The sequence below is a fragment of the Salmo salar genome, chromosome ssa13, assembly GCF_905237065.1.
Source record: "Salmo salar chromosome ssa13, Ssal_v3.1, whole genome shotgun sequence".
Classification (NCBI taxonomy): domain Eukaryota; kingdom Metazoa; phylum Chordata; class Actinopteri; order Salmoniformes; family Salmonidae; genus Salmo; species Salmo salar.
Window position 1 is genome coordinate 84,388,525 of NC_059454.1, and position 16,485 is coordinate 84,405,009.

The 16,485-nt window shown below is 43.3% G+C and overlaps 2 protein-coding genes across 3 annotated transcripts; one reads left to right on the forward strand and one right to left on the reverse strand.

The window, feature by feature from the left end:
- Positions 1–387: 387 nt before the first annotated feature.
- Positions 388–8,760, reverse strand: LOC106567830 (tubulin polymerization-promoting protein family member 3). Its single transcript, XM_014137598.2, has 4 exons — positions 8,578–8,760; positions 3,575–3,766; positions 3,276–3,429; positions 388–3,090 (listed from the first exon to the last, which is right to left on the reverse strand). The coding sequence occupies exons 2-4, from the start codon at positions 3,763–3,765 to the stop codon at positions 2,899–2,901; spliced, it is 537 nt and encodes a 178-aa protein (XP_013993073.1). The 5' UTR covers position 3,766; positions 8,578–8,760; the 3' UTR covers positions 388–2,898.
- A 1,515-nt stretch (positions 8,761–10,275) lies between these two features.
- LOC106567828 (tripartite motif-containing protein 16) lies at positions 10,276–13,181 on the forward strand. 2 transcript variants are annotated; one of them, XM_014137596.2, is made up of 7 exons: positions 10,276–10,959; positions 11,120–11,215; positions 11,437–11,670; positions 11,799–11,955; positions 12,051–12,107; positions 12,188–12,265; positions 12,352–13,181. In XM_014137596.2, the coding sequence occupies exons 1-7, from the start codon at positions 10,387–10,389 to the stop codon at positions 12,891–12,893; spliced, it is 1,737 nt and encodes a 578-aa protein (XP_013993071.2). In that variant the 5' UTR covers positions 10,276–10,386; the 3' UTR covers positions 12,894–13,181. The 2 variants fall into 2 exon arrangements, with proteins under 2 accessions (XP_013993071.2, XP_013993072.2); XM_014137597.2 differs by having other exon boundaries at positions 10,277–10,959; positions 12,212–12,265.
- The last annotated feature ends 3,304 nt before the right edge of the window (positions 13,182–16,485 follow it).

Consider the following 16,485-nt stretch of genomic DNA (forward strand, 5'->3'; position numbering starts at 1 on the left):
TGGGTCAGAGTAGTGTCAAACGATTGATGCAGCTGCCCTACCGGTCTCTGCATCACACAGTAGCCACAGGATGCTGGGTCTGTCATACACACTAGACACACTATACACACACACACATCCTCATTGAGACTCAAACAGACTATTCCAAACACTGAAATCATTCCAGCTAATAGAGTCATTACGAACGTGTGTGTGTGTGTGTGTGTGTGTGTGTGTGTGTGTGTGTGTGTGTGTGTGTGTGTGTGTGTGTGTGTGTGTGTGTGTGTGTGTGTGTGTGTGTGTGTGTGTGTGTGTGTGTGTGTGTGTGTGTGTGTGTGTGTGTGTGTGTGTGTGTGTGTGTGTGTGCGCGCATGCATGCGTGTGAGAAGAATACTCTTTCACATGGTCTGAATTGCTGCTCAGTGATTTATTTGAACATATACATACTCTTTTATAGCTTTTCAGAATAGAGGGAGACACAGCTAAACTGTACAAAACACAACAGGCTGTGATCAGTAGGGACAGAACAACAACCCAATAGGAGACAATGCAGTGCAGTCAGGAGGCTCCCAGTCCTCCAACAGAACAATTCATTTAGTCATTCCTCACTGGAGGAGTGGAGGAATGTCCTCATCGGTCTCTTATTCTCTCTTCATTTCTAAAGCACAGGCAAAGGACTACACTGTACAGATACAGTGTAAATCTCTTCTCATTTAGTCACCATTCATTAATCTATTACATCATCTATCCATTTGTTTATTTATTCATTCATTCATCCATTCAACTATCTATATTTACAATATACAGTTATTATAGCAGAGCAGATGAAAGCTAAGGACATCAGTAGAGAAGGCTACGTGAAAGCAGTGCATAATACCAGGGTATTAGTGTTAGTAGCAACCTCAATGATAAGGCAAAATGTGTGGTAGTAGTGTTAGAGAACTAAGAGAGTTCCTGCAGTATTAGGAGTGATGACTGAGGCTGTAGGAGGCGTTTTGGCCTGCCTATATACCATTTCATGTGTTGTATATGTTCTGTCTAGGGATGTTTTAACTTGTTTTGTACACTAGAGGGCACTAAATGTTGGGTCATGGGTCACTGGTCACAGAAAATATAAGCGCAACAGCAACAACTTCAAAGATTTTACTGAGATACAATATAAGGAAATCAGTTAATTGAAATTAATTCATTAGGCCCTAATCTATTGATTTCACATGATTGGGAATACTTTACACCTACCTACATGTACATACCTCAATTACCTCGACTAACCTGTACCCCCACACACTGACTCGGTACCGGTACCCCCTGTACATAGACTCGTTATTGTTATTTTATTGTGTAACTTTTTTTTAACTTTAGTTTATTCAGTAAACTGTTTCTTAACTCTTATTTTCTTAAAACTGCATTGTTGGTTAAGGGCTTGTAATTAATAATTTCACGGTAAGGTCTACACCTCTTGTATTTGACGCATGTGACAAATAACATTTGATTTGATAGATATGCATCTGTTGGTCACAGATACCTTAAAAAAAAGGTAGGGGCGTGGATCAGAAAACCGGTCAGTATCTGGTGTGACCACCATTTGCCTCATGCAGGGCGACACATCTCCTTCACATAGAGTGGACCGGGCTGTTGATTGCGGCCCGTGGAATGTTGTCCCACTCCTCTTCAATGGCTGTGTGAAGTTGCTGGATATTGGCGGGAACAGGAACACACTGTCGTACACGTCGATCCTCAGCATCCAAAACATGCTTAATGGGTGACATGTCTGGTGAGTATGCAGGCCATGGAAGAACTGGGACATTTTCAGCTTCCAGGAATTGTGTTCAGATCCTTGCAACATGGGGCCGTGCATTATCATGCTGAAACATGAGGTGATGGCAGCAGATAAATGGCACGACAATGGGCCTCAGGATCTCATCACGGTATCTCTGTGTATTCAAATTGACATCGATAAAATGCAATTGTGTTCGTTGTCTGTAGCTTATGCCTACCCATACCATAACCCCACCGCCGCCATGGGGCACTCTGTTCACAAAGTTGACATCAGAAAATGGCTCGCCCACACGACCCCATACACGTGGTATGCGGTTGTGAGGCCGGTTGGATGTACTGCCAAGTTCTCTAAAACGACATTGGAGGTGGCTTATGACAGAGAAATGAACATTAAATTCTCTGGCTACAGCTCTGGAGCATGTTCTTTCAAAACTTGAGACATCTGTGGCATTGTGTTGTGTGACAAAACTGCACATTTTAGAGTGGCCTTTTACTGTCCCCAGTACAAGGTCCACCTTTGTAATGATCATGCTGTTTAATAAGCTTCTTGATATGCCACGCCTGTCAGGTGGATGGATTATCTTGGCAAAGGAGAAAAGCTGCATGGCTGCGCCCCTGCCCATAGATTAGGGCCTAATGAATTTATTTCAATTGACTGATGTCCTTATATGAACTGTAACTCAGTAAAATTGTTGACATGATGCGTTTATATTTTTGTTCAGTATATATTATACACAACACATAAACAAGCCAAAACGACTCATACGGAGGCATCTAGTGAAGCTGGGAGGGATAGGGTCAGGGGTTGGAGCACTTGGGAAGCTGAATATATCTAAATATTATTCACGTTTTTATTGACATAGAATTTGGTCACTGTTTTGTTTTCTATTCAGGTTTACTCCTCACCCTTATACCTCCCCTCTCCATCATAACAACCACCACCCCAACATGCAACTTTAAAGGATATATAATACTATGACGCCCAGTGACCGACCAGCCCATCGTACCTGCGCAGTATGTACATTAATATACATTTACACAAGTTATCACTTAAATTACACTATTTGGGGGGGGGGGTCTTTGGGGTAAATAGTGGGGTCTGACTGAGCATATCTCTCTCTCTCTCTCCCTCTGTCCTGCCTATGCTTCCTTGACCTTATCCTCATAGGTGCCCTTGCCCTTGTAGGCACCCACATAGCCACTGGCATCTGGAATGTCTACTCGCCCGGCCTTGCCCTTCCCTTTGCCCGACTCGTCAAACCGCTCCTTGTGTGCCCCTGTGAATTTGGTGGTGTCTGTCAGTCTGTCCACCGCCGCTGCCTTGGCCACTTTCTATGAGCAGGAAAAGAGCGAGGGAAAGAGAAAGGGAAAGGGAGAACGAGAGATGGGGATACAAAGTAAGAGATTACCCACCACACAGATATGCACACACACAGTGGACACATACATGCACACACACGCTCTCTCTGAGACTCTAATATTATCAGGCTGTGTGCTGCTGACAGGTAGACACTCACGGTGACGCCCGCGTTGGCAGGCTCCTTCCCTGCTATGAGGCCGTAGAGCTGCTGCAGCGCCTCCTCCTGGCACTTCCCTTTAAAACGCTTCGGGGCCAACTCTGACAGGGCCTGGCTGAACTGCTCAAAGGCGATCACACGAGCTGTCTTCGCCCTAAAATACACAGAAAAACATTTTGAGAGTTTTACCTTTACTCATGATATGGTATTCTGAGGGCCTCTGGCCGTATTCCCTCTTTCACTAGAAAGATGACTGTAGATCTGTCAGTGTGGAGGTTTGAAACTGGACCGAGTCTCACTTGACTTTAGTGAAGACAATGTCCACATCGGTGGCAGTGACGTTCTTGCCGTCGATGACCCGGCAGTCCTTGCAGAGTTTGGCAAAGTTCTTGCCGTTCATCTCCTTCCCAGTAGCCTTGGTGTCCCCATGAATGGCAAACTTCTTGAAGGCCTTCTCCACCTCTGCTAGTGATACGGAGCCCTCTGCCATTCTGCCGTATAGATAGAGAGATGGAGATAGAGGTAAAACATTAAGGATGGGATGCAAGAGAAAGGCATACAGTCGAGACTGCTGTAGTTTCTCACACTAACAGCAAGTGCACTGCCATAATGTTGAAATAACATTGGTAGGACACCGAGTCCACGGAGACAGGAAATGAGGAGGTATTGGGAGAGATTGGTCATTAAGGCGATACATTCAGCACACCACATCCTCTGGGCATTTTATATATACACACACACACACACACACACACACACACACACACACACACACACACACACACACACACACACACACACACACACACACACACACACACACACACACACACACACACACACACACACACACACGTTCGTAATGACTCCATTAGCTGGAATGATTCCCTGCCCAAACAACAAATGGCTGCTGTGGCCGCTGATTTATGATGGACACACACACACCCATACCCACACACATATATTCATCCATCTCAAACTGTTACAGTTAGTTCAGCTCCTCTCTGAGAGCTACTTAATTAAATATCATTCCATTATGTATCATTACTGGAGAGCAGCCTGATGTTGGGTAAAAATATCACAATTATTTTCAGAGTAAATGAGACCATGGTAGGACATCTCACTTTCATTTATAGTGGGTTGTTTTCAATATATATATTTTTTTACATTTTATTAATTTAGCAGATGCTCTTATCCAGATCGACTCTTATCCATTCATTTTAAGATTATCCATTCATCTTAGGATACACTACATGACCAAATGTATGTGGACACCAGCTCGTCGAACATCTCATTCCAAAATCATGGGCATTCATATGGAGTTTGTCCCCCCTTTGTTGCTATAACAGCCTTCACTCTTCTGGGAAGGCTTTCCACTTGATGTGGGAACATTGCTGCAGGGACTTGCTTCCATTCAGCCACAAGAGCATTAGTGAGGTCGGGCAATGATGTTGGGCAATTAGGCCTGGCTCGCAGTCGGCATTCCAATTAATCCCAAAGATGTTCGATGGGGTTGAGGTCAGGGCTCTGTGCAGGGCAATCAAGTTCTTCCACACCGATCTTGACAAACCATATCTGTATGGACCTCGTTTTGTGGATGGGGGCATTGTCATGCTGAAAAAGGAAAGCCCCTTCTCCAAACTGTTGTCACAAAGTTGGAGGCACAGAATCAGGTCTCTCCAGAGATGTTAGATCGGGTTCAAATCCGGGCTCTGGCTGGGCCACTCAAGGACATTCAGAGACTTGTCCCAAAGCCACTCATGCGTCATCTTGGCTGTGTGCTTAGGGTCGTTGTCCTGTTGGAAGGTGAACCTTCGGCCCAGTCTGAGGAGCAGGTTTTCATCAAGGATCTCTCTATACTTTGCTAGGTTCATTTTTCCCTCGATCCTGACTAGTCTCCCAGTCCCTGCCGCTGAAAAACTTCCCCACAGCAGGACACTACCACCATCATGCTTTACCATAGGGATGGTGCCAGGTTTTCCCCAGACGTTACGTTTGGCATTCAGGCCAAAGAGTTCAATCTTGGTTTCATCAGACCACAGAATCTTGTTTCTCATGGTCTGAGTTGTCCTTTAGGTGGCTTTTGGCAACCTCCATGCTGGATGTCATCTGCCTTACTGAGGAGTGGCTTCCGTCTGGCCACTCTACCATAAAGACCTGATTGGTGGAGTGCTGCAGAGCTGGTTGCCCTTCTGGAAGGTTCTCCCATGTCCACAAAGGAACTCTGGAGCTCTGTCAGAGTGACCATCGGGTTCTTGGTCATCTCCCTGACCAAGGCCCTTCTCCCCTGATTGTTCAGTTTGGCTGGGCCGCCAGCTCTAGGAAGGGTCTTGGTGGTTCCAAAAATCTTCCATTTAAGAATGATGGAGGCCACTGTGTTCTTGGGGACCTTCAACGCTGCAGAAATGTTTTGGTACCCTACCCCAGATCTGTGCCTCAACACAATTCTGTCTTGGAGCTCTACGGACAATTCCTTCGACCTCATGGCTTGGGTTTTGCTCTGACATGCACTGTCAACTGTTGGACCTTATATAGACAGGTGTGTGCCTTCCCAAATCATGTCCAATCAATTGAATTTACCACAGGTGGACTTCAAGTTGTAGAAACATCTCAAGAATGATCAATGGAAACAGGATGTACCTGAGCTCAATTGAGTGTCATAGCAAAGGGTCTGAATACTTATGTAAATAAGGTATTCCTGTTTTAAATTTTATACATTTGCAAAACTTTCTAAAAACATGTTTCCGCTTTGGCTTTATGGGGTACTGTGTGTAGATTGATGAGTAAATAGTTTAATTTTGTAAATTTTTTGAATAAGGCTGGAAAAAGTCAAGGGGTCTGAATACTTTCCGAATGCACTGTATAATGTAGCTAGGTGAGACAACCACATATCTCAGTCATAGTCAGTACATTTTTCCTCAAAAAGTAGCTATCAGCAAAGTCAGTGCTAGTATGATAAGTTCAAGAAAGGCAAGGGTGTTAGTTGTTATTGCTTTTTAAGAGGGGGGTGAGGGGAGGAGGGTGCTGTGAGATTAATCAAGTAAAGTAATCAATCAATAAAGTAATGAAGGCTTGGATCAAATAGATTAATTCAGCACACTTGCATTAATTATTAACAGACCAGAGAAAGACACTGGGCCATGCAGCATCTGATACTCAAAATGTAAAGAAACATTAACATATGTAAATTCATATTTACATACATTCCACAAGTTAAACACAAACATCATGCAATATTGCCCCATGATATATGTTGTCATGACGTTACCCTCTTTGGGTAGAGCGAGCACCATCCCCCTACCTCTCTCTCTGTTACACTCAGGCTGCTCTGGTCAGAGAGGTCGTAAATTCCTGGAGGAGAATCCTGCCTCAGGGCCAGACAGTATAGAGAGAGTGAGTTTCATAGAGAGAACAAAGGAATTTCTTCCACCTCACAGAACTGGAGGTACGAACAATATTTATGTTCTGGAGAATGTATAAAAGATCGGTGAAGAATCCAGCTACGAACTGAAACTCATGAGAGACAATACGGCCACATTACCATAACGCTGTTTCTACAATAGCCTCAGTTATGAGGCTTACATCTAATTGTTGTATAAAATGAATGAGTAAAGATGATACTATTTGTGAAATGATGTGATGCTATGTAATGATGTTGATGTGAGAGAATTGCATTTCTGTTTAAAGTTTCACTAAGTCATTGGCACGCCCCCAGGGGCACAGACAGGACCTGGCATCATGAGACAGCCCTTTTCGATGTCCCGAATAAAACCCCCACCTGGGTTTTCTATCATGAGACCGAGCTTACCTCAATTTCGAGGGGGCTAAGGGTTGAGACGAGACCAGTACCTCTATCATAGAGGGAAATAAGGTTTAAGTAGATTGCTGAATCTTTTAACCATCCCATGTGGTTAAACTCTTAGACTATCGATACCGACAGAATAAGAACAAGTCTTTCATATTAATTACTAGTCTGCAGCTAGGAATTCGGTATCATTGAACGCGAAGACCGACAACCGTCGAAACATCTATCTATAACGACATGAATGGATGTCACTCTGAACTATCCATTCTAACCACGACAGAGAGAGAGAGAGAGAGAGAGAGAGAGAGAGAGAGAGAGAGAGAGGAGAGCGAGCGAGAGAGGGCGGACAAACTCTCCAACAGAAACGCACTTTTCAACAGAGATCCCGACGACACACTGAGCGTTAATATATATATTGATTGCAATTATTCCCGAATGAGTGAGCGTTCATGTACAAAGGATTAGCATTTCAATTGTTATAATTATCAACTTTGTAGTGTCTCTTATCTTTCGCACCCTTATCAGTCCCTCTGTCTAACAAGCCGCCATGCCGGTTTAGCCCACTAGGGCACATTCCCCTATAATTTCTTTGTAACCATATCTACTTTGTTTGTTTGTGTTATGTATTTCTGTGAGTACTTAGTTAGTAAATAAATTATTTTAAGACAATTGATGTATGGATGACAAATAGTGAAGACTGGGTCACTAGCGCTTCTGGGGGGGGGGGGCAGTGCCCCTGTCACAACAATTTTGGACCCCCTTGTGGCCCCCCTAAATGTGGAGTATTAAATCATTTCTACATAACACATTTTTGCTATTGTTCTTTTTTTACATCTGTTATTAGACAGTGGCAACGATGATGATTATGAACATGGTCTTTTGCCTGCTAATGCCTGCAATGTAGTGAAGAAAATGATATGACAACAATAACGTGTAATGTAACTGGCCCCTCTAACAGTACAACTGGCCCCAGCTTGGCCCCCCCAGTTGAAATGGTCTAGAACCGCCACTGGACTGGGTTCGTGCAGATAACAAACAATTTACGACGTTTGGAATGAGACTAACGTGAGGTAAAGAATAATTCATTAATCAGAAGACTAAGTGATCAGATATTAAAATATCTGAAAGTTATATCAGGAAAATTATAACTTTGTAATCGGAATATTTTCCTTGGTGCCCCGACTTCCTAGTTAATTACAGTTACATGATTAAGTAGTTTAATCACGTAATAATAATTACAGAGAATTTTTGATAAAGATTAATCTTCAATTTAATGATGCCAAAGACACGACAATGTACAGTACATTTCAAATATAGTATGATGCAGCACAAAATAAAAGTACACCAAAAAGAGGACAGTGAGCGTAATAAATTATGTCAAATAGATGGCTTAGCTCATTTCTATGATTTGCTGTCATGTATTGTGTTTTGACCTCTTTCTTACTGGTCCATACATAGACTAAAGTACAGGATAACTTTAAGTGTAGACATGTTTACCTGTTAGGTGAAGGAATTCTGAGTGACGATGATGTTGGGGATGCCTGTGCTGATGCTGCGTGCCTTCCTCCTAGCCCTGCCACTCACACCACCTTCACAATGATGATAGCGATGTACAGAGAAGAGATGGAGAGCAGAAGGTGGGGAGGAAAAGAGCGAGCACAGACCAGCACAAGCCATGACATCATTTGCTGCCTCTCTCGTGAGCATGCGTTCTTGTTTACTCCCCCCTTTCTCTCAACCCTACCCCCTCCCTTTCTCCTCCTTCTTGGCTCCTTCCCCCTCCATCCTTTATGATTGGCTCACAGCTGGTGCTGCAGCGCCCTATCCTCTGTCTGTCCAGAGACTAAAGGCTTTTTGTATTAACGAACATGAAGAAAAGCCTATAAATGAGGACAGCATTATACATGAACAGTTAACATCTAAAAGAATTCCATGATATAGATTTCATGTTTATATCTATTTGCAACCACAGTATTTTCTGTCTAATATTCTGTACATGTCTTTGATATGAAGCATTTTTTTTTAACTCACTCATTCATAACCCTTCCCTCATGTTTGACACATCTTAGAAACAAATTGACATTATCATTGAAGAAGTGAAACCCATCAGTTCCATAAGAAAGGATGTTGATGGAAACACAGTAATGGCTAATCTGGTACTAGCACCACTAATATTGTGTCAATAATGTTCTATTCTAGAGAATTTACAGCATAACCACACATGGAGTGTTTAACTGATATTGTGACACAGAGGGCATGTTTTCCCACCAGAGGAACTTGCAGGGATTTGACTTTGCCCTTTATGATATGTTTACTGTAAGGCCCTGTCCCCATGTTGTGTGGGTATACACCAATGACTGTATATGGTGTACACATGCTGGTGCAGTGTCCTATCTCTTATACGGAGAAGAAGCAGGGCAGGCTGTTTCGACATCATCAGCCATCATGAAACCTACTACTGCTGTGTCAACAAAAATGCTGTACCAACTTGCCTTTTCAATATACTGCAATATTAAGTTGTATCCCTGTTTACAATCACTGTTCCATTACATGCTTTCAATGAATGGCAAGTTCATCATGATGATCAACTCAAAATCAAATCATATTTGTCACATGCGCCGAATACAACTGGTGTAGACCTTACAGTGAAATGCTTACTTACAAGCCCCTAACCAACAATGCAGTTAAGAAAATACCTAAAAAAGTAACAAATAAAAAAAGGAACAAATAATTACAGAACAGTAGTAAAATAACAATAGCAAGGCTATATACAGGGGGCACCGGTTAGTCAAGATAACCGAGGTAATATGTACATGTAGGTAGTGTTATTAAAGTGACCATGCATAGATATTAACAGAGAGTACAGCAGCGTGGGGGGGGGGGTCAATGCAAACAGTCTGGGTAGCCATTTGATTAGATGTTCAGGAGTCTTATGGCTTGAGGTTAGAAGCTGTTAAGAAGCCTCTTGGACCTAGACTTGGCGCTCCGGTACCGCTTGCCGTGCGGTAGCAGAGAGAACAGTCTAGGACTATGATCACAGACATTTCGCCAAAAGAGAACCAACCAAGAGTGTCTGTTGCTGGGTGGTATGTGGGTTCATTCCTCTATGGTCACATTCACTTCCCAGTTTCATGCAGGTTGTCTTTTCTGTTTACACTAAAACACAGCCTCGCCTTTAAATACCAGTGGAAGGGAACTGCACTCTTGCTTTAGTCTCACTCCCATTTAATACAGGTCAGTGGAGTGTCATTCTATACTTCTACTGACTGGTTATCTCCTTGTGTCTCAGTCTGACCCAGCAGGACCATGGCTGAGCCGAACTTCCCCCTGCCTCCAGATGGCTACACCTGTCTTCTGTGTGCCGATGTGCTGCGAGACCCTGTTACCATCTCCTGTGGAGACACCTACTGCCTGGAGTGCATCAAGGTCTACTGGGACCAGTATGACCACCTGGGGGTGTACAACTGCCCCCAATGCCGGGCCACCTTCACCCCTCGCCCCGTCCTTAGGCGCAACGTGCCCAACGTGACCCAGGTGCGCCGGCAGCTGCCCGAGCTGCAGCCCTTCCCTAACCTCCAGAGGGATTCGCTGTGTGACTTCTGTGTGGGCCGCCGCAGTAAGGCTGTCAAGTCCTGCCTGATGTGCCTGGCCTACTACTGCGAGACACACATCAAGCCCCACTATGAGTCTGCCACCTTCAAGAGGCACAAGCTGGTGGATGAGACGGGTCACCTGGACAGGAAGATCTGTCCGCAGCATGAGAAGGGCCTGGAGCTGTTCTGTCGCTCTGACCAGATGTGTATCTGTGTGCTGTGTACCGTCAGGGAGCACCGCAGCCACAACATCATCTCTGCTGAGGAGGAGCGCGCTGAGAAACAGGCAAGACTGCACTTACACACTGGAACAACCTACCCTCACTAATCGTTCTAACAGTACATGACAACTGCAATGATACAGCGTAACTCATTTGAAACTTCTAAAGACAATGGGGTATTATGGCCCCTCAGTTTACTAACCATCTCTTCCTCTCCTTTAACAGAAAAACCTGTTGGTGACCCAGTCTGAGGTCCAGCACATCATTCAGGAGCGGATGAAGGAACTGCAGGAGTTGAGACACAACGTTGACGTTCTCAAGGTTAGGTCCATTTCCTAGGTCAATTTCTGGTACTTTTTATGTGACCACATCCCTTCAATTTAGCACCATAGTATCATTCATTATACATTTCTTTGGACCATATATTGCCATAGAGGCACTAAATCAATCATTACAATTGTGTTTGCAATGTTTTGTTTTTAATTATATAATAACACAATGATAATTGTGTAATTTGCAGTATCTCCCTCCCCTAACTTCAGAGCAATGCCCAGCGGGCGATGTCGGACAGTGATAAGATCTTCAGTGAGATGCTACAGGCGGTGGAGCGCTGGCATGTTGAGGTGAGCCAGCTGATAAAGGCCAACATGCAGGCAGCCATGTCACAGGCCGAGGGATACGTGGAGCGGCTGGAGCAGGAGATTCTGGAGCTGCAGCGCAGGGATGTCGAGCTGCGCCAGATCCTCGACACAGAGGACAACATCCACTTCCTACAGGTACTGGACTGGAGGGAGGAGGGACATCGGGGCTGTAGGAACCAGGATCAGTACTGATAATAGACTGGTAGAAATATGAATCTATCATTGGCATTACGATACTGATACATTTATTTTGTGCTGTGTAGAACTTCCCCACACTGTGTGTTCCTCCTGAGCCCATGGTGCCCAAAGTCCTAATCAACCCTCAGTTCTCTTTCGGAGAGGTCACCAAGACTGTCACCGGTATGAAGGAGCATCTAGATGACATCTGTAAGAAGGAGCTGAGCAAAATCTCCAAATTAGGTTAGTCTATTAATGTGACTAAGATGCCTACAACATAGCTTTTGTACAGCAAGTGTTTAGTATTGCGATAACCAACTGTAATTTTACATTTACAGTAAGTGATATCCCTGTATACATACTTTCACCAAGAGGTGGCGACAAACGATTCAAAGGTACATATTTATGAAGTTAACATTGGTTTATTATCTGTGAAAAAATATCAAGTTTTTAATCTGAATATCTCTGGTGATAGAATCCATATTTTGTTCTAATACAGCTCCCACCAGGGCAGATTTTCAGGAACCCAAAACTAGAGCAGACTTCTTGAGATGTGAGTGGTCTGTTCTTGTCTGTTCTTTATACCAACTCAAATCATATAATTTTCTGATAATGCCAATAAATGTTTATTTTTTTCAGATTCCTGTCCGCTCACCTTTGACCCCAACACAGCCTACAAAGAGCTGGTTCTGTCTGAGGGGAACCACAAAGTGATGCGGAAGAAGACAGTCAAGTTTTACCCGGATCACCCCGAACGCTTCGATGGCTTCTCCCAGGTTCTATGCAAGGAGTGCCTGGGTGGGTTCAGGTACTACTGGGAAGCAGAGTGGAGCGGGGAGTTCTCCATCGGAGTGGCCTATAAGAGCATCAGCCGCAAGGGTAAGAACTCTTATAGTCTGCTGGGCTACAACGACAAGTCCTGGAGCCTGCTCTGCTCTGACTCTGGCTACTCCGCATGGCACAACAAGATGGACAAAGACCTGCCAGAGGCCCCACGGGCCACACGGATTGGAGTGTACCTGGACTACGCTGCCAACACGGTGGCCTTCTACTCTGTGTCAGAGGCCATGGAGCTAATCCACAAATTCAAGGCCCAGTTCTCTGAGCATCTGTATGCAGGCTTTGGAGTGGGCTCCTCTGTGTCCCTCTGCCAACTAAAGGAGAACCTCCAACCTTACTGAGAACGGTGATAACAGACTGAGGGGAATCTACTCAATGTAAATAGGACTATGTAAACTACACAATGCTAATGTTGCACACAATCATTATGAATCATTTAAATTCAATCATTTTCAATAAAAATATAAAACTGTATGAGTGAAGTTAGGAATGATTCATAATGAGAATATGCCTTTGACTTCAATACTGTGACATGTGATCTTTGTAAAAATGTTTACCTATGTTGGAAATGTGTCAAAGATATGATCTTGACCAATCTGAGAAAAAAAAAATATTTGTGATGAATTTTCCATCTATCCAGACAATTTTATAACATGACATGTTCATTGCAAGACAATATCTGTCAAAGGTTCTCTTTCAAAACTGTGCAAGTTAAGAAATATGCACATCCTCCAGCTATAGTATCTGCAATATACACTACTGTTCAAAAGTTTGGGGTCCCTTAAAAATGTCCTTGTTTTTAAAAGAAAAGCACATTTTTTGTCCATTAAAATAACATCAAATGGATCAGAAATATAGTGTAGACATTGTTAATGTTGTAAATGACTATTGTAGCTGGAAACGGCAGATTTTTTTTACTGAGGCCCATTATCAGTAACCATAGCTCCTGTGTTCCAATGGCACGTTGTGTTAGCTAATCCAAGTTTATCATTTTAAAAGGCTAATTGATCATTAGAAAACCCTTTTGCAATTATGTTAGCACATCTGAAAACTATTGTCGTGATTAAAAAAGTAATACAACTGGCCTTTAGACTAGTTGAGTATCTGGAGCATCAGCATTTGTGGGTTCGATTACAGGCTCAAAATGGCCAGAAACAAAGAACTTTCTTCTGAAACTCGTCAGTCTATTCTTGTTCTGAGAAATGAAGGCTATTCTATGCGAGAAATTGCCAAGAAACTGAAGATCTCATACAACACTGTGTACTACTCCCTTCACAGAACAGCGCAAACTGGCTCTAACCAGAATAGAAAGAGTGGGAGGCCCCGGTGCACAACTGAGCAAGAGGACAAGTACATTAGAGTGTCTAGTTTGAGAAACAGATGCCTCATAAGTCCTCAACTGGCAGCATCATTAAATAGTACCCCTCAAAACACCAGTCTCAACGTCAACAGTGAAGAGGCGACTCCAGGATGCTGGCCTTCTAGGCAGAGTTGTAAAGAAAAAGCCATATCTCAGACTGACCAATAAAAATAAAAGATTAAGATGGGCAAAAGAACACAGACACTGGACAGAGGAAGATTGGAAAAAGGTGTTATGGACAGACAAATCCAAGTTTGAGGTGTTCGGATCACAAAGAAGAACATACGAGAGCGACAGAAAAAATAAAAGATGCTGGAGGAGTGCTTGATGCCATCTGTCAAGCATGGTGGAGGCAATGTGATGGCCTGGGGGTGCTTTGGTGGCGGTAAAGTGGGAGATTTGTACAGGGTAAAAGGGATCTTGAAGAAGGAAGGCTATCACTCCATTTTGCAACGCCATACCCTGTGGACGGAGCTTAATTGGAGCCAATTTCCTCCTACAACAGGACAACGACCTAAAGCACAGCGCCAAATTAAAGCACAGCGCAATAACTATTTAGGGAAGAAACAGTCAGCTGGTATTCTGTCTATAATTCAGTGGCCAGCACAGTCACCGGATCTCAACACTATTGAGCTGTTGTGGGAGCAGCTTGCCCGTATGGTACGTAAGAAGTGCCCATCAAGCCAATTGAACTTGTGGGAGGTGCTTCAGGAAGCATGGGGTGAAATCTCTTCAGATTACCTCAACAAATTGACAACTAGAATGCCAAAGGTCTGCAACGCTGTAATTGCTGCAAATGGACGATTCTTTGACGAAAGCAAAGTTTGAAGGACACAATTATTATTTCAATTAAAAATCATTATTTATAACCTTGTCAACGTCTTGACTATATTTCCTCTTCATTTTGCAACTCATTTCAGGTATGTTTTCATGGAAAACAAGGACATGTCCAAGTGACCCCAAACTTTTGAATGGTAGTATATTATATATATACACCGTTGAAGTCGTAGGTTTACATACACCTTAGCCAAATACATTTAAACTCAATTTTTCACAATTCCTGACATTTAATCCTAGTAAAAATTCCCTGTTTTAGGTCAGTTAGGATCACCACTTTATTTTCAGAATGTGAAATGTCAGAATAATAGTAGAGAATGATTTATTTCAGCTTTTATTTCTTTCATCACATTCCCAGTGGGTCAGAAGTTTACATTCACTCAATTAGTATTTGGTAGCATAGCCTTTAAATTGTTTAACTTGGGTCAAACGTTTCGGGTTGCTTTCCACAAGCTTCCCACAATAAGTTGGGTGAATTTTGGCCCATTCCTCCTGACAGAGCTGTTGTAACTGAGTCAGGTTTGTAGGCCTCCTTGCTCACATACGCTTTTTCAGTTCTGCCCACAAATGTTCTATGGGATTGAGGTCAGGGCTTTGTGATGGCCACACCAATACCTTGACTTTGTTGTCCTTAAGCCATTTTGCCACAACTTTGGAAGTATGCTTGGGGTCATTGTCCATTTGGAAGACCCATTTGCGACCAAGCTTTAACTTCCTGACTGATGTCTTGAGATGTTGCTTCAATATATCCACACCATTTTCCTGCCTCATGATGCCATTTATTTTGTGAAATGCACCAGTCCCTCCTGCAGCAAAGCACCCCCACAACATGATGCTGCCACCCCCATGCTTCACGGTTGGGATGGTGCTCTTCGGCTTGCAAGCCTCTCCCTTTTTCCTCCAAACATAACGATGGTCATTATGGCCAAACAGTTCTGTTTTTGTTTCATCAGACCAGAGGACATGTCTCTAAAAAGTACGATCTTTGTCCCCATGTGCGTTGCAAACCGTAGTCTGGCTTTTTTATGGCAGTTTTAGAGCAGTGGCTTCTTCCTTGCTGAGCGGCCTTTCAGGGTATGTCAATATAGGACTCGTTTTACTTTGGATATAGATACTTCTGTACCTGATTCCTCCAGCATCTTCACAAGGTCCTTTGCTGTTGTTCTGGGATTGATTTGTACTTTTCGCACCGAAGTACGTTCATCTCTAGGAGACAGATCTCGTCTCCTTCCTGAGCGGTATGACGGCTGCGTGGTCCCATGGTGTTCATACCTGCGTAATATTGTTTGTACAGATGAATGTGGTACCTTCAGGTGTTTGGAAATTTCTCGGAAGGATGAACCAGACTTGTGGGGGTCTACAATTTTTTTTCTGAGGTCTTGGCTGATTTCTTTTGATTTTCCCATGATGTCAAGCAAAGAGACACTGAGTTTGAAGGTAGGCCTTGAAATACATCCACAGGTACACCTCCAATTGACTCAAATGATGTCAATTAGCCTATCAGAAGCTTCTAAAGCCATGGCATTATTTTCTGGAATTTTCCAAGCTGTTTAAAGGCACAGTCAACTTAGTGTATGTAAACTTCTGACCCACTGGAATTGTGATACAGTGAATTATAAGTGAAATAATCTGTCTGTAAACAATTGTTGGAAAAATGACTTGTGTCATGCACAAAGTAGATGTCCGAACCAACTTTCCACAAATTTCTTGTTAACAAACCATAGTTTTGGCGTGGT